The 17893-nt window shown below is 40.4% G+C and overlaps 1 protein-coding gene across 11 annotated transcripts in view; it reads left to right on the plus strand.

Moving 5' to 3' along the window:
• TNRC6C (trinucleotide repeat containing adaptor 6C) overlaps positions 1-17893 on the plus strand; it is a 316602-nt gene that overhangs the window by 234329 nt on the left and 64380 nt on the right. For all 11 annotated transcript variants that reach the window (XM_057401440.1, XM_057401435.1, XM_057401443.1 and 8 more), the window contains 2 exons: positions 2546-2645; positions 3516-3537. In XM_057401440.1, coding sequence (XP_057257423.1) covers positions 2546-2645; positions 3516-3537 — 122 coding nt within the window. The remainder of the gene's footprint in view (positions 1-2545; positions 2646-3515; positions 3538-17893) is intronic.

Consider the following 17893-nt stretch of genomic DNA (forward strand, 5'->3'; position numbering starts at 1 on the left):
TTTGGAAAATCCTTTAGCATGGTGTATTACCTGTGTAAGGGAGGGAATAACATAATGTTGCATGAAAAGCAGCAAAACAGAAACCACCTGTAGAGGACAAAGAGCAGTTGATAGTGGAGTCCATGGGATGTGATGAGAGTTTGGCAGGGGTGGAAGGTGATCCCCAACGTTGGACACCTTTAAGATTCAGCTGGACAGGGTCATGAGCCATCTAGTCTGGGCCATGCTTTTACTGGGAAAGGTTGGACCAGATGGTCCTTGAGGTCTCTTCAAACCTGGGATTCCGTGAGTCTGTGAGAGGAATTTAAGGGGGGGGAGCTTAATAAGGAATTTGGGAAATAGCTACTTTAATAGCTTAAAAACCTTGCACATTAAGCAAAGCACTAATGGTGGGGTTTTGTTTTAAATACTGCGCTGACTATTGAATGAGATTTAAATGCCATTGTGGTGGCCTGGAATTGCTGTAACGTCGCAGGTTTTCTTAAGTACTAGGAATGGAAAACCAGAAGGTTCCTCGTTTCATTCACCTGCTTTAACAACACAAAAAAGGCTGGAACTTCCCTTGGCAAATAGCATGAGAGTTTGGGAGAGTTCCCTTGAAGACGTGGGCTTTGTAGAGTCTGATGTGACTTGGGTAGGGAGCACTGGAAATGAAGGTACTGGATGTTGTTACTTTGTAGTGACTGAAATCCTGGGGACTTCTGTTCTCCTCCGGAGTGAACAGGACTAAAGGCAGATCTGTTATGGTTTCAAGTCCGTTTCTTGTGGTAAAGTCAGTCATCACTTTCTGCAGAGTCCTAGAACAAGCCATTTAAAAGTGCAACTTCAGGTACCCTTTTCTGAAGTGCAGTGTTAAGTATGTGATGCTAATACCCACCTGCAGCTCTTCAGAGCCAATGTTTCTCAAACACTGATTTACAGCACAGTATTTGAAAGGTGGCCCTTTGAAGTTGGCACATAGTGGAGCAGTCATGCACGTGATGAAATTTTGCTCATGACAGAAAGTGATACAGGATTTAAAATACAAATATCTAATGCCACTTTCTGCGTCCTGACCTCCAGTTGTGCACCGAGCACTTCCAGATGTGCCTGACCTCCAGCTGCTGATCCAGGCTCTGGGGCCTGCTGTATCTGTCACTTCTGTAAATAGTTTGAATGCTGTCAAGTGTCTAAAAGGACAGGAACCCCTGTGTTTAGACCTCTGGTTTGCTCAGTGCAATGTTTGTTGTCTGGGGTAGCACAAGGGAAGGGAAGGGAAGCTGCTTTTGGTTTAGTGTGGAGCATGGTGCAGCATCTCTGCAAGCAGTAAAGCGTTTGCAGTGGCCAGACCCAGTATTTTCAGGAAAATGAAAAAGCTAAAAACTAAACCACCCTTCAACAGGCAAAATCTCAAAAAATGGACTACTCCTTTTTTTTTTTTTTTAATAAAAAGGGAAACTGTAATCATGTGCAAACATGTTAAAGGGAAATATAGGCGCAGTTAAACGGGAAAATGTGACAGAGGAATGTTTGAAGACATGATGTGCAAAATCTGTTTCTCCTTTAGATAAAGAACTCCCAGCCCGTGCAGACCTGTTCTAACTCTGTAATTACATAACTACCAAGATCTTCTTTACCCACCCCCCAACCAAAAATAAAGGAGTACTGTGAGCTTTGGCAAGTTACAAGTAATAAGAAGTTAGGCTACAGGCGATCTCAGTTAACTGGGAGACATCAGATCTAATAATAGTAATGGTCATGGTTTTAGCCCATCAGAAATGGAGTTTTCTCAGAAGATCTGTAAGGCTGATAAATGGTCAGGACCTGAAGAGCTGTCAAGGAAGATGAAATGGTTGTAGAGAAGTCAATGAATTAGTTGCATTGGTATTTATTTGAAAGGATGTTGGGGAGGGTCATTGTTACAACCATTTATTATGGTGATGGACAAAGAAAGCAAGGATGGTGAGGTTTCCTATAGATCTTCTTGATTTGGGATAACTTAGGTTAAATTTTAACCAAGATGCTACTGTAACAGTTGTGTTTTGTATTTCTGCAAATTCTTCAGATAGAATTTATAGGATGAGCACAAAATACGATGACTTGAATTCATCTGGGCTCGAGTTGACAACTTCTTGAGAACAAAACTAATGCATGTGAGAACCGAACACAGGATGTGTTTTACCAGAGTAAGAAAAATAGTTAGGAAGTACTGTATTCACTCATGATCTTTAAGGTACATTGTGAATTGTAGCTGTTGAGAAGCAGCAACCTGGGTTACTTCTTTGTTTTTCAGTTTGAAACTTTCTTTCCCTAGAATGTGCTACTATTAAGTAGCACTTTAGAGTGATTGTGCAAAAAGGTTCCAAATTGATTCTTTCTGAATTTTCGTAGCTTACTTTTTGTCACTGGTTTCGATTTTGGAACAGCTTTTTTCAATGTGTTTATTACAGCAGCCTTTTTTAGACATGAGATGGAGAAAGTTAGCAATATAAGTATGAATTACTAACCTTCCTAGATAAACTTCTATCTTACTGAAAAGTCCTTCCCAACCTTTTATTCTTATCAGGGAGAAAGAACAAGAAACACAAGAAGAGGAACATTTGATGGAAGAAAAGAAAAAGAAAAAGCAGGAAGAAAAGAAAAAGAAGGAAGGTGCTCAGAAAAAGGTTTGTTCATGTTACTCTTTAAATTAAATATTCACTTTTATGTGTAACATAGAGACACTGACCCTGCAGCCTTGACTAATTCTGACACAGGTGGCCAGTCCTGTTGACTTTGAGTGTGGCTGGGCTCAGAAAATTCCTGCAAGAGCAGTTCTGGCAGTTTCTTAGCACTCCCCACGCTCTTACCATCTCCTGGTGTTACTGCTCCCAGCACTGTCTCACATGAACGTTCCTCTTCCATGGCAATGCAAATTCAGCTGGATTAATCTCAGCTGGTACCAAACTGGTGCAAGATTTGGAGGCGCATTTTCTGTGGTGTGCATTCTCCTGCCTCATTTTCTGGATTACACAGTTCTAATCTTAAATAGCCCTTAGGAGGTGGGCAGGAATTGATCACTGTCTTTTCCAGTGTAAAAATTGTTTGGCATCAACAAAGCGGGTAGATTCCAAACAGGAAAAAAAAAAAAAAAAGATGAGTCCTCATAAAAATGTGCACTTAATCTGTGTAGACGAATAGTTTGTGTGGATTCAGAGGGATACTGCACAATGTCATGAAGTTAATTCTTCTGAGTGTGAGCAAGTTCATGGCTGAACTGTTTGGTTCAGGAAGCCTCTGAAGTGGCAGAAGGCTGGGTGGATAGATGGGGCACTGGCAGACTGCTCACCAGGTTTTGTACTGTCTCTTTGGCATCAGTTTTCCTTACATTCCTAATACCTGGAGTTAAACTCGCATTGTTCAGTCCTTTATTGAAGCTGATGCCTCATTTATGCAAGCAGTTTCTGCAGAAAGTTAGGCCTGAAGCCCTGTAATTGTTAAGTATCATTTCGAGTATAGACAAGTAGTTGATTAATTTTGTTCTTTTCTTCTTTCAGGCTGCTGAACAAAAAACCAAAGGTAAAGTCACGTTTATTCTTTGTGAATCCTGTGATATTTCTGTAAGTTTGTTTAAAAACTGTGCTTATACTTTTTATTCTTTGTGTCATTTTAAGGTGGAGCGTGTATCTTACTAGGATAGTTTTATTCTTGAAGTTTTGTCGGAGGAGCTGGATATATGTTGGGATTCTCAGTATAAGCTTTTCCTTTGTTTATCTTGCTGGGTATCATGGCACACTTTTGACAGGAATATATGGATTAAATTCCTGTGAAACATAACACAATGTATGTCATCTCTTGTGTCATGTCGAGACAGATGTAGTTTTCCATTTAGTTGCTACTAGTTATTTATCTATTTCAAAATCAACTAATTGCCACCCAGAAGGGTAAACCTTTCCTCCGGCATTCAGGATTCAACTCAATTTAGTGAGTAAACTCAGTTCATTGAACCTAAGAAAAAGCTATTTCCACAACTGCCTTTTTTTCCTTTCTGTGTAGATTTTCTGTTTGGTAAGTGAATTAAACTGGTTTGCAGCATGGCCCAGGAAGCAGCAGAAACACAAGATGTTTCCTCTCTGGGGCAGTGAACTCTGAAGTGCCATAAGAGAAATGTTAACGAAGCTATAGCCTTAAAAGAGGCAAGGAAAAGAGTTGAGGTGATGCCTCTCTTCTGGCTTACAGATATTTTATCTAGTCTGTCCTTTGATTCACATGGCAGCACACAAGACTCAGGGCTGTAGAGCAGTTGTGAATGAGTTATTTATTGCTGGATTATTAGGTGACAGACAGGCAAGTAGAGCTTCCCAGATTCCCAAAGACTGGGAATTAGAGCAGAGCCAAGCGTAACATATGGGGTTGACAAAACAACTTATGTTTCAAACCCTTTTTATGTGTTCATAGAGCAGAAATTAAGTATTGCTTCAGTAATACTGAATTCAGAAAGATAAAGTTGTAACTACGCGAGGAAGAAACTGTAACAAGTAATTTATTGGAACTCTGTCCTTTCTAAATTTTTCCGATGTAGAAAGTGTGAAATGAGAAAATTTGAGTCTGAATTTTGTTTCATCTGCCCTGTGAGCTCTCATGTAGTTCGTAACAGTAAATTTTGCTTTCAGAAAAAACAACCCCTCAAAATCTGAAGTACATGAAGAAAGTCAGAATTTAGATGCATTAGAGCAATTTCTATCTAAATGGAATATTTGGCTCCCCAGTATTACATACTTTGTTCTCTCTGTAGGCTTGTTTCTGTGTGAAAAGGTTTCACTGTTCTATAAAGTTCATTTTCATGTGTTAATACAGTGGCTCTTCATTTCTGTTGACACTGAAACACACAGTGCCTTCTGCTCTCCCCTGTGGGATGTTATTACTTCTGTTTTTGTTGTGACAGCTTTTGGTTACATTGCTTGAAAATGGGAAGTTAAATTTTTTGAGAGTAGCATGAGAGTAACTCCAGTTTTCCAGGTACACTTGAGAGTTTGCTTTTTGGAAGCTTGAATTTTTTTTTGGTCCATCCTTGTATTTAAGTGTCCCATGCTACTGCTATAGAATAGACTTGGGAAGAAGAGAACCGGAAATAAAAGTAGTTACGTTAAAGATTAAACAGTTCTGGCTTTTACTGTTCACCTATCAGAAGCAATAATTCACCTTTTTGTAGTTAGACTTCATTGGAAAGAGTTGGCCTGGACTGTAGAGAAACCAAACCTCTCCTGTTATGTGCAGTGCAGGAGACAGTGATTATTTACAGTTGTGTTGATGAACCTTCTTGTCATTTCCTTTGGCAGTTGCTCTGCAGGTTGGTCTGTGCGAATGTTTTATTTCTACTTCATTATACTCTTCCATTTACCTTGGGGAGGGATGTGCAGAAGCTTATGATAGGTAGCACAAATGTCTTCAAATATAGAAATACTCAACAAGAGGAAGAAATTGGCTGAATGTTTTTCATGGACTATTTGAAGATGACTGTAAACTTTACTGCAGTACTGCTTCAAGTATTCTATTTTTATTTTCAAGGTTGAGTGACAAATACTACTAGAACTAAAAGGCAATGCAGGAATTATAATTGAATTTGGTTGATTTATTTCATATCTAGGCAATTCATTCTAAAGACAGGTCAACACAGTAAAACTGAGTCTACTGACTGCAGCAGGTACTGCATGACAATGGACAGGATGTGCTAAAGCTTGAAACTGGGTTGGGGCTGAATATCCCTTTTGTAAAATATCCCTATTGCCAGTTTTTGGTAGGTAGGATCTTTATAAATATGACTTAATGTAGCTGCTTGTGGTAACTTAGAAATCGCTTCTTTTTCTGTATGTGTCATTCACTTCTGCAGCTGGGTTGCTATAGCAATGGGAGATGCTTCGGGTCATACAGGAGAAAAATAAGTTATACAACTGGAGATGGGATATGGAAGGGTTTCAGCTGATGGGGGGCAGTATGTTTATATTGTTCCTTGTTTGCTCTTAGCAGTATTTTTGAAGGAAAAAGCACTCTCTTGGCGTAGCTAGGAATGGAGAGACAGTGGGACATGGTGGTAAGAAAGCGTAGCCCTTCCAGTTAGCTTCTGTACTTGAAACCTGCTCTGTGATCAAGGTGTTTTTTATTTTTTAATGACTATTAGGATTTAAATGTATTTCTGTAGCACAATGGGAAATGTGGATCTAGTGTCCTATCTAACTATTAACTCCTGTGCTTTGTATGTGTAGTTACAATTGGTTGTAAGGTGATACGGGCTGTTGCATGTTCAGTTGCTGAGGCCTCGGGAAAGAGAAACTGGTAAGGAGGAAAGAGGTTTCCTGTGGGTGTGTGTACGTGGTGTGTTGTCAGTTAAATATTGCTCTGAGGCCTCAGCCGGAGCTGAATGTTTCCATTTCTGATGTAGAGCACAAAACCCTTCCAAAATAAACAGGCATTTCCACCAATAGAGGAAAGGTATGTGGCTGCTGCTGGAGGTACTGGTCCAGGGGTAGGAAGTGCTCCCTTACACAGCTCTGGCCTCTATTTAAAACAATTTAAATTATTCTTTCTGTTTAAACAAGGATCTGTCTCTTTAAGTCTTCTCTGCATAACAGCTTCTGCAGCTGCTGAGTTTTTTGTCTGCAATATTGTTTACTAGGGTAGTTTTGTGAGGCTGAATCTTTTATAAATACCCTGTTGGCAACAATTCTAGGGAATGTGTGAAAGGGAGAAGGGTTGAAGAGCTGATAAGGAGCTGAAATGTTTCTCAATTACTTAAAAACAAATGAAAGTAGTCTTCCTGTTCAGCTGGAGAGGAGTGCTGCAGAATGAGAAGAGGTAGGAAATGAACATGGTTTTACTGTGCGCTGCACGCTGTGCTTCCACGTTACTGTTCTTTTATGGTAATTCTTTTGAGAACAGGACGACTGAGGACAACCTGTTAGTGTTTATTTTAAATGTGTAAACTCATGCAAGTTGATATGCACTTGATAAAGAAACTTTGTGTATAAAAGCTTTTGTAATGAAAACATTGAGCTGTGGCTATCAGTAAGAGTTTTGTACTGTATGGTAGATAGTCACTAGTATGGTAAATGGCTGTTACTAATAACTACAGCGGGCTTTAAGAGCTATGCTCATGATAAATACGATGAGGTCAGATACTTTTGCTCTAGCCATCCTGCTGCAAGTTTAGTCCGCACAGTGGTGATCAGTTCCTGAGCTGCTTTACCCCCATCCCAGCTGAATTCTACACATTTCGTGTAAAATAAACTTCAGGTGCTGGTAGAAAAACAATTTGTTACTCCAACAATCCACTGTAGGAATTGGAAGGCAGAGTATCTGTCCAGTTCTCCAGCATTACCTACAATGAAGGCAAGTGTTAACACAGAAGTAAAAAGAGTTAAGTACAGACCATTTTTAGTCTAAGATATAAAAGATTTTGGTAAATATTTTATTAGAAATGTGAGTCTGGAAAATACTGTTCTCCCTTTAGTCTAAAGCAGAGATGGCCAGTCTGCCTTTATGAAATTCGTGATCATCGTAGATCTGTCTTTAGCATGTTCACAGCATGTGACTTGGGAGAGATGTGGGAGAGATGGGAAAATGGGAACTTCAGCTCACAGTTTATGGGATGAAGCAGGATGGCCGAAGTTGTAATAGCTGCAGTAATCCTGGGATTCAGCAGCCTGCCCAGCACTGGCCATTCTCCTTTAAAGTGGTACAGTGGATCCTGAGCGGAGCATCATTCCCTTCCATTTGTGGTCTGTTTCTGGAGCTTTCCCTTCCCCCAGGCTGTCTGTGCCGTGTGCCTTAGGGACTCCTCACCGAGTGATGATTTTAATGTGCAACTTGCCCAGTCAGGAAGACTGTCTGCAGACTGAGAGGTTGTTCCACCAGGGTAGAGGCTTTAATGCATTTAATTTTGGGGGGACGTCAAAGAACAGAAAACATTCAACAGTATGTAGTTGGTAAGCCATTTGTGGTGCCACAAATGTTGATATACTTTTCTGAGCTTCCTTTTAAAACGTGCATAGTGTTTTTAATCCTGCAAGCAGTACTGTGTGTTTTCTCTGGAGGAACATGCTCAACTGTATTGCAAATAGGAGTTAAAATGAAAAAAGAGGGGATAAAAAGCTCTGAGATCCCATCCCTTGCTCTGGCATTTCTGTTTGGATGACAGAAGTAGGGGCATACCTTTCTTCAGAGCCAGGTATTTTCATTTCCAAATCAGCTGTGTAGATGGCTGCATAGTTTGAAATTGATTCCTCACTTCACCTGCCCAAATGAGCTGTTAGAATGTTCTCTGCTTGTACATATTTGGATGTGAATTGCTTTCCTGTAGCCTACGCTCAGTTCTGCTCATACAGAAATGCAGTTTTATGTGCATTCATAATGTGCTCTTTCTGCTTGTGGTGGATGTTACTGATGTTTAATGGTAGTTCCATAGAAAATGCCCCATCCCTGGCAGTGTTCAAGGCCAGGTTGGACAGGACTTGGAGTAACCTGGTCGAGTGGAAGGTATAGCTCATAGCAAGGGGTTGGAACTGGATGAGCTCTAAGGTCCCTTCCAAGCCAAACCAGCCTGGGATTCTGCAAAATAAGGAAAAATAAACTTTCTAGAGAAATGTCTCCTCAGTATTTTAAGTAGAATTATGACATATGTAACACAAGTGGTCTTCTTAAAATGTGCTTTGAGTTTTCCTGGCTTGTGTCATGTTATTGTAGAAGCCAGCAGAGGTTTTTACCTAAGATTAAGAGATGTATTTCAGCCTACAAATCAGGTACAATTTACAGCAGGCTTACAACCCCTGACTCATTTGAGTATTTATAGTTTATGCTTGAATATCTGCGGCTGCCATCTTGTTAGTTAAGTGCTGTGTTTGTACTGAACTGTGGAATGTTGTAGTCACAAAATGTGCCATAAATCATCATTGCAGTAAGGGGGGGGGGGGCACTGTAATTGTTTCAATTAGGTCTTAATATGCAGTCTTTTGGTAACCTAATGATAACCTATTGTCATATGTTAAGGTTTTATAACACAAAATGTTTTCTTTCTGATAACTCTTATCGTGGTGTTGTTTTGCTATTGCAAGTATCTTTAAACAAACACGGATTTGCTCTTGTAACAGAGATAATCACTTCTCTAACAGAGAAGTAATTACGATTTTACAGTCTGCAAAGAATAGAGCATGAAGGTAATTCACAGAGTCCCTGCCATAGTACTGGGTGAAAAGGAGGAGAAAATCCAGATGAGGGGAGACGGGGAGAAATTCACATATTCAAGGAGACAAAGCAAGAACAGTAAGTCCAGGAGGCTTGGAGTTAACTAGTACAGGGCAAACTTTGGTTTCCTGCTTGCTGTTCCAGGTGGGATGGCTGTGACAAGCCATCTTGAGTTTTTGGTGGCAGTAGTTCAGTGTTATTTAACACACTTTCTGCTCTCACAAATGTTAGCAACATTACGAGTATCTTAAAAGGTAGTTTCAAATCAACTTTGCCATTATGAAGTGAAGGAGAGAAAAGTAACAAGTATGTGCGTGGATAATTTTTACTAAACTGCAAGTTGTATTTGGCTTTGTGAGCATTTTCTCTGTTGGTCTTTCTGGTTGGTTTGTCAAAGGTGTCCATCTAGAGATTAATGGTGGCATTGAGTATTGTTGACTTTTTGCAGGAGAGAGTGCTTGTCAAGGCTGGACACCCTGATCACTACAACCAAGGAGTGTCAGTTCTGAAGGTTTAAGCCTTCTGTAGCTCTTGTGAAGCTGTAGACTTTAGCTTTCCATAAATGCTCTTTTCAGACAATGAGGCCCCGAAACAATTCGTACATGATTTTGGCAAAAACTCCTCAGGAACAACACACACACAGATGTAAACCCAGCATTATTTGACAATAAAATTGAAACCATGAGAGAGAGTCTACCTAGGGTGCTCCTCTCCTGAGCTGGATTTACAGTACGGCTGCCCCCTGAAGAGATGCAGAGCACTTCGGCTCCGTGTCCTAGAGTGGCTGCTGCTTCTGACCACTCAAGTAGGCATTTCCAGTCCCATTCAGTGGTTGCCTTGTAAGTTCTGCAGATTCCTCAGCTGGGAAAAGAAGAGTAGGTAAGAGCTTAAGTCAGAGATTCTTGATATTATTAGTATTCCTCAGAGATAGTTTTTAATCTCCTTAGAGATAGTCTGTTACAGTTTGCGATCGTGCAGATTTAGGCATGTGCTTATAGTAGAAATACAGACAGAATATTGCTCTAGTCTTCTACGTTGTTTGCTTTTTCTCAGTTTCTTCAATTAGGAAATGATCTGGGCTTCTCGGATTGAGGATGGCAACAGCTTGACCTGTATGTATTTAGGTTTAAATCTGGGTGAAAATGGAAGCTTTCAAACACTAGTATTTTTCAACTGTTGTAAGTGTTGTAAGGGTTGGTACCCTGCTTAAAGGCAGTATGTTCTCATCAGATTTCTCTTTACATTGTCTGTTGTTGAATAAATTTCAAGCCTGGGACATTATCTCTACAAGAGTGCTTCATGAAGAGAGAATAAGAACAAATTAGATAACTCCAGTTGGGCTTTTCTCATCTAGACCTAATTGTCGGGGTGCCCCTCGGTGGGTAATGCCTCCTAGATAAATCCCTGGCTTGCTTTCTGAAAAACAAACCAACTGCCAGTACAGTTGTTGACAACTGTATATTATAGAATATAAATTTTAACACAGCTACACAAATGATAATAGTGGTAGTTATGATCAAACTGCATGCTGTTTTATGGTTATTTATCTGCCCACAGTGGGTGCTTTCATACTCCACGATAGACTGCTTTTTCGTTAACGGGCATTGCCTAATACAGTGTGTTTAAGCATGTAGGCTGTGACACGGTCAAACTCCTGCACTTGCTGGCATCACAACAGGTCAGGCAACAGTGTATATTCTGTTCTGTCAGTTTGCTTATCAAATAACTATCTTCCAGTTATATTAATAGAATGTTGTCTGAAACTTGTCCATCAGAGCATATATGCCTCAGTAATACAGACCAGATGCATTTTTCCAGTTTAACATTCCAATGCCATGGTCTGCTTTTACTGATAGCAACAAACGCAGAACACCCACCCTACACCCCTGAGCTGTCTTATCCAGCCAGCAGAGCCCAGGATTTGCTTTCTTGGAAATGGCTTTATTGCACAGCTCACCTGTTTTACCAGTGTGGTCCTTTCCTTCTGAATTAAAGTCTGTCGTTCGCTTTTACCCTTCTTTTCAAGAAACACACACATGAAGGCAGCTGCTTGCCTGCCTTGGGGACTGTGTGAGGTCATTCTTTCATGGAAAGCTGTCAGCTGCTGTGATGCCTTCTCCATGAAAACCTTATCGGCTGTGATTTACCTGACCACTTTCCATTATTAGATTATCATCTGGCTACCTGGAGGAGGTTTGTATCACGTATAGATATCCTATCTATAAGATCTGCAAACTGTAAGCTTGAAGAGAGCTTACCATTACATCAGGAAATGGATCAGCTTGGTTTGATAATGAGTGTATTGAGATAGATGCCAGTTTTCTAACGTTACTTGGTCCCTTCCTTGGGAAGGATGAAAGCAGCTTTGAACTGTAACACTGGTATGTGCTGTTGGGGCAGTTGCTTTACAAATGTTGAAGAGGGTTATCTTGGGAAAACAAAGGAAATGAAAATGTGTTTTGATTCTTTTACACTGTGTGTGAAGCCTTTGGCCTGGGGGACCTTGTGTTCTCCTGCTGACTGTCTGCTGTTGACATTCCTCTACTCTGCCTAGTCTGCCTCTGGACTTCCCCGTGTTTTGCTAGATTATTGTAATGCTTTTCCTGAGTTGTTAAAGGTGGTAGGCCATACTTTACAAATCCTACAGGACTACTTAAAATGTCTGTTTAACCAGCTCACACTTGGTAAATGCTCTGAAGCATTTTGGTCGGGTTTGCATCATGCGTCTCATCAGTCAGGTTATTCCTGAACCGGTTTAGGCAGAGTAGTGTGCATTAGCATCCAAAGAGGTGGTTACTCATGAGGTTGATTGTAGGTCCAAGATCACCATGAGAGGAGGTGATTTTCTTTTTAAGCATCCTGCCCTAGCTTTGTGGCATGGCAGCAGTGGCTCATACTAAGCAGTCTTGTGGGACCTGTGTTTAATAGCACCACTAAATGCTTTGGACACTCCTCAGCTGCCTTGAGCATGTCAGCAACTATTATTACTGTTTGCCTAAAGGGAACAGTTGAACTTGAGGCATTAATCAAGCTCCCTGTTGCCTCTTCCCATGTTAGCAGAAGTAGTTCTCCTGTGTCTTATCACAGTTTGCTGAAAATCTGGCCTCCTGTTTCCAGGATTCTCTTAGTGTTTCTGACATAATTTCCAATGTGGCTGCTTCTGCTGTCTCTTTTTTTCAGCAGTCTTTATGGAGCCAGGCTTTCAGCTTTCCAAGGCCAGACAGGCTCTCATGAACTTCTGTTTTGAACAACCTGAGTTACCAAGCTCCAGAACTGCCGAGTCCTCAGCTCCATTAAAAACAGTGAAGTCTTAGAATTAGAAGGACTACATGCATGACTTTAGATGAGCAGGAAGGGATTGTCTTCTCCATCTCCCTGTCAGACAGGCCAAACACATGTTCTTGAGAGACATTTTGAATACTCTTGGAAAGTTGTCTTCATATTCTGCCTGAACAGTCTTTCCTATAATGTAAGCCCATTCTTTCTTGGCTGATTTGCTCAGTATGTGGAGAGCAGATCTATACCCTCTTCTGCAAACATGAGCATCAAGCAAGAAAGTGAAATCACTTCAGAATTTCACCTATAGATGTACGACTCTTGTTCTTCTCAAAAGAAGAGCAGTAAGAGAAGGTGAGTAGAGAGTAAAGATAGTTTTGCATATGGCTACAGAACTACTTGTTGGGAGTTTTGAAGGTACAATAGCACTTCACCTATCAAGTTGAAAGTTCAGTTTGAAAATGTCTTAAAAAGTCCAAAATTCTGAATTTCTCCTGTCTTAGCTAAGGTATTCTCACCGTCTCTTGATGGTTTGTAGTGTCCTGTCCATTCAGATATTTTTGTGCAGTATTAGGGTAACCGAATCAATTCCATGAGCACGTGCGGTGTTTCTCCAGTTTGGTCTCTGAATACTAAAGTACAGTTTTGACTATGAAGTCTGTGATTTGGTGCCTTATTATGGCTGTTAAGACTTTTAAGTTAGAATTAGGATTTTTTTTTCAATTTCTGGATAACAACTTTGATGTAGAGTAACAAGGAACAGTGAAATCCATAATCCCATCTCACTGGTACCCAGAACATAGGTGGGATGTAAAGTGTACCTTGTTGTGCTCCGTTGCATTGTCACTGCATTAATGTGCCCTTGCTTTCCATGTTTGCTTTTATGCCTGTTTTCCAGTTGACACTCAGAAAATGTGTTAAGACTTATTTACCATATTCTTTTAATGGAAGAAGTGACTTTCCTGTAGGTGTTTAACAGAACATGAACTGAACCTTGAGCTTGGGCTGGCATTGTGGTCATCAGCATGGCCGGTGGCAGATATGACAATACCATGTGCTCCCCCTGCTGTTAATAGCTGCCTTCTCACATGTAAACGAATTTTCTTTTTCAAAAGTAAAGTCATGATGTGGTTTGTAATTCTGAGAGATGATTAATGTTAGATGGGGCCCATTTTTGCCTCGAGTATCTTAGTCTTCAGTGAGTAAAAGTCAGGGTCATCTGGACAGCATTAATACTATCAGTTGGCAATTATAACTTGCCCTTTACTTACACTGGGAGCTGAGGGCATTTAAATTTGCCTCCCAGCGGTCTGTTCTACTCAAACGTGCACGAAACTACTTTAAATAACAAAGTAATACATTGTTAGGTAAATCTGTAAAGCCATTAAAGAGCTGTTATTTTTGCAGCCTGCCCAGACAGGCTTGGCATTTTCCTCTTTCTTTGCACTTGGACTTAGTGCAGAAAGTTTTCTTTTCTCTGCAAAAAGCAGTAATACAACTCTTTGGAAACTGGACACAGTTATTGAAGGTGTGGGAATTTGCCAAAAGCTTGTGTGTGTGTATAAGAAAAACCTTAGGGTGTCACATACTCAACTGAGCTGTATTTCACAGGTGAACAGTTCTTACAATGCTGGTGTTCCTTCTTTTCGATAAGTCTAAGCACTTCCATATGAAATAAATGTGTGTAATGTATGGGGAGTAATTAAATATTCCTTCTGAGTAAAGGGAAGACGTGTCTAAAATAAACTGAGCAGAATTTTTGAATTAAAATGAAGTAATAATATTAAGTTATTATTAGTAATCTTTATTAAAACATCTTTAATTTCTTTTAACATTCATGTAATAGAATCTGATTTACTGGGAGTGGCATTTAATTAATTTAATTCAATTTAGAGAGTTAACTCTATTACATATTAGTACAGAAAATTACCTCTGAACAGTCATTTCTCACTGGTGACATGCAATAAGTTAATTTAGCTGGGAGTTGGTTTGGGTGCATTGTGAGTCCTTAGTGAAAGTTGCTATGGTGACAGCCCCATCAACCGGAGCTGTCATCTCCAACAACAAATACCCCAGCTCCGCTTGGTGCGGTGACACCGCTGCTGCCAGGCTGTAAACATGCACAGATGGATCCTCTCTGCTCCCTGCTTGTTTCTCCTCCTGGTCTTTTCAGTGAACTTGGTCATTTAAATCCACAGTGATGCCAAGGCTGCATTGCACGGAGAAGGGAAAAGCCTCCTGAGGAATGCTCGGTCATTGACAGACCTGCTGCGGCTGTACCCTTCCCACAAAAGGGGTTTTCTCTCAGACTCTGTTCAACAAATTGAACTGAGGCTGGGCGCTTTTTTTCCCCTGGCTTCATCTTGGCTGCAGTGAAACGGTTGCAGAATCCCAGACAGATTTTAATTTGCTTTTATTGAGGAAATTTTCCTGAAGAATCTGAAAAGCAGCAGGTCTGCGAACGGCTGGAGCTGCTTTCTTCGTGTGTCTGAATAATTTAAAGCCTGTTTTTCATATGTGGCATTAATGCACAATGGCACTGGAGACATAAAAAATCTGTTCAGCTTAAACTGAATTAATGAAGAGTTTTTCTTTAGATGGCGTTGAATCTGAAATGAGGAGTTTGCTTCAGATTCTCCTGCCACGGACAGGGACACCTTCCACTAGACCAGGTTGCTCAAAGCCTCGTCCAGCCTGGCCTTGAATTTAGTTCTGTTTAGCTGAGTACAGGCTCATTTTTATTTCAGGGCTTCAAATTCATTATCCAGCCACTCATTTCCAAAGGCAGAAGAGTGACATTTCCATAGGGCTGCTTGTCTTTTCCAGTACTGGGGACTGCGTCCAAACCAGGATGTTTTTCTAGGTATCAAATCTGTGAAGTTCTGTAGGTACAGTCTCAAGTGGTAATAATGTCCCTGTGGGTTTTGTATGTTTTCAAGAACTGAACTTGCTCAAAGCTTTGATTCTCCAAACAATCTTGTTAAAAATTAAATATAAATGAACACATCCTCAGCCCACTAAGGATTCAGACTTTGAAATACAAAGCCATAATATTTCAGGTTTAGCTTTCATTGAGTTGGCTGCATGCAGAGTTTCTCTGGGTGATGCTGCCTGAGACTTGAAATAAATCCATGCTGCTGGTCCACACTGAGCACTGTTGGCACCGCTTCAGTTATTCATGCTGACTGATTTAAATTAATAGCTCAGGTATCTCTACACTATCTTTACGTCTGTAGTAGAAACATTTCTAAACCTTCTGTTGAGATAGAATGTGAACTGGAAGGGTTATGTCAGGATTATAGAGACCTTTTACTGGTTGCCCACAAAATTATTACTATTTTAGTATTGCACATAAAATACTCATTTGGTATCATAAATGTACATGACAGTAGAGTCAAAGCGTTGTGTTTATACAGGACTCGTCAAGTTGACATGTAGAAGCAATTCACGATAGAAATGATGGATTTATGAGGTATCCCTTTACAGTACCCAGCCACTTTTATATTTAAAACTGGAAGCATTTACATTGTGATTCACTCTCTTCAATCCCCAGTGGAAGAGCTGCCTTCAGCTTCTCTTAGTCGTCAGCAGCCATACGGGGTGAGCTGGGTCCTCTGGCCTCTGAACAGAAGGGCTGGTTCTAACAGGAGTTGTTTGACACAGTGTAGGCACAAATGACAGTTCCTGAAGCACAGGTTTGTTTATAATAGAATCTTTTTCTCTCGGCTTACTTAAATACAACCCCCCCAGGTTAATGTGTAAAATGGTTATCCACCAGATTGCCCTGCTTTCTAACTTGTTTTAAGCAAGTCCCAAGGCTTGACCATGTGAACTGTAACCTGTAGATGTGGCACTGTTCAAGGCTCTTGTATACAGTAAACTGATGGATGCAGAGGTAATTCTAGTTGTCAGTTACTTGTATAATTGTCAAATACTAAATACTATGAATCTTAATAATTATCTGTTTGTGTGAATGGTTTAACAGTGATGGGAATTCTGCTGTAAAGGACATCTACTGTTTAGTCTGTGCCTGGATGTGGCTTGGGGACTGAAGCAAAAAGAACGTTGCGGGTATGATGACTTAGCACCTTTTGTGAATTTGTTTAAAATAAACCAAAAAACCCCCTTTGAATGTGAAAACTGTGTATAAATCATTGTTTTATGAGATTAAATGCACACAGCTTAAAATTAAAGGGTTTGATTCCTAGTTCTGCCCAGACTTGTGTGGCTCTGTATGAAGTTATTGAATCTGTTATTAGATGCCTGGATTTCCCACTAGTACTCATGGTGATGGTAGTGTTAGCATTGTGTAATTGAACTCCAAGCTGTTTCCTCTCTCTAACTCTTACATTACCTAATTACTGATGGGAGCAAGACTTGAGAAGAGTTTGGAAGGTGAGCACATGCCTGTGGCTTGTACCTGATATGTAAAATGGCATAATCCTTTCCTGTGCTGCTGACTTGTTGAGATTATGTTTGTGAGACTTGCATCCCATTGGTGGGCTACAACTCCACGTGTTTCTCTAGTGTCTTTTTAAAAGCAGTTGGTTGAGTTAAGCTGTTTTTGAATGCTCAGGGAAGGAGTACAAGACCTGGAATGTCTAGCTGTGAAGAGGGCTGAGCTCACTTATAGAAAAATCTGCTATCAGAAACCTGAACAAACTCTGCAAAGGTTTCTGAACACCAGCTGGGCAATCCCTCTCTTCCTTCAGAGCTGCCCTCACTTCATTGCAGAGTAGTAGTTTCATGCGCAAGCTAATTCATCTCAGCAATAACTCCATTTCCTTTCTGTGCTTTTTAGACTGTTTTTAATGCCGCTGTTTCTTAATAATATTAAAACAAGTGATTAAAAGCTTCCAATAGCTTCATTATTTTCTTTTTGATAGGCAAGTTGCCTTTCTAATGTCAGTGTATTGTCCTGCTCTGGAGGTGGGAATTGAGTGCACAGGAGTCTGAATTCAAAGCCACATGTGTGACAACATGTTAGATGGAAATGCGCCCGTGCTGAAATGTCAGAGGCTTCAGGACAAATGTAGTCTAGAGACCAGATTCTAGCAGGAGGTGTTTACTCATTTATTTGTCACTGCTTTACAGTGGGTACAAATGTAGACAAGTCTGTACGTAGTGAAATGTACCTGATTAATACTGGGGTTTGAGTTACATGAATTCATAATCACGGCTTCACATCACCTGTGAATGGAGAGCTATTGCTTGAAAAAAGACAGAGGAATTGTTAAGTTTGCCTCCTGAAGGAGTGCAGCTATAATTAAATTGTTCCATTACCCAGAATCTTGATTCATAACTTGGACTTTCCAGTTTGAGGCCTGATGTATATGGTCCAACTTCTGTTCATCAATTAGGCTGTGGTAACCCCATGTCTGTGCACTCAGAGCCTTCAATAAACATGAGTGTAACTTGCAGT

This window comes from Pezoporus wallicus, unplaced genomic scaffold (assembly GCF_028554395.1).
Source record: "Pezoporus wallicus isolate ANWC-B61680 ecotype Strahan unplaced genomic scaffold, APGP_CSIRO_Pwel_v1 contig_8702, whole genome shotgun sequence".
In the NCBI taxonomy this organism is placed as follows: domain Eukaryota; kingdom Metazoa; phylum Chordata; class Aves; order Psittaciformes; family Psittacidae; genus Pezoporus; species Pezoporus wallicus.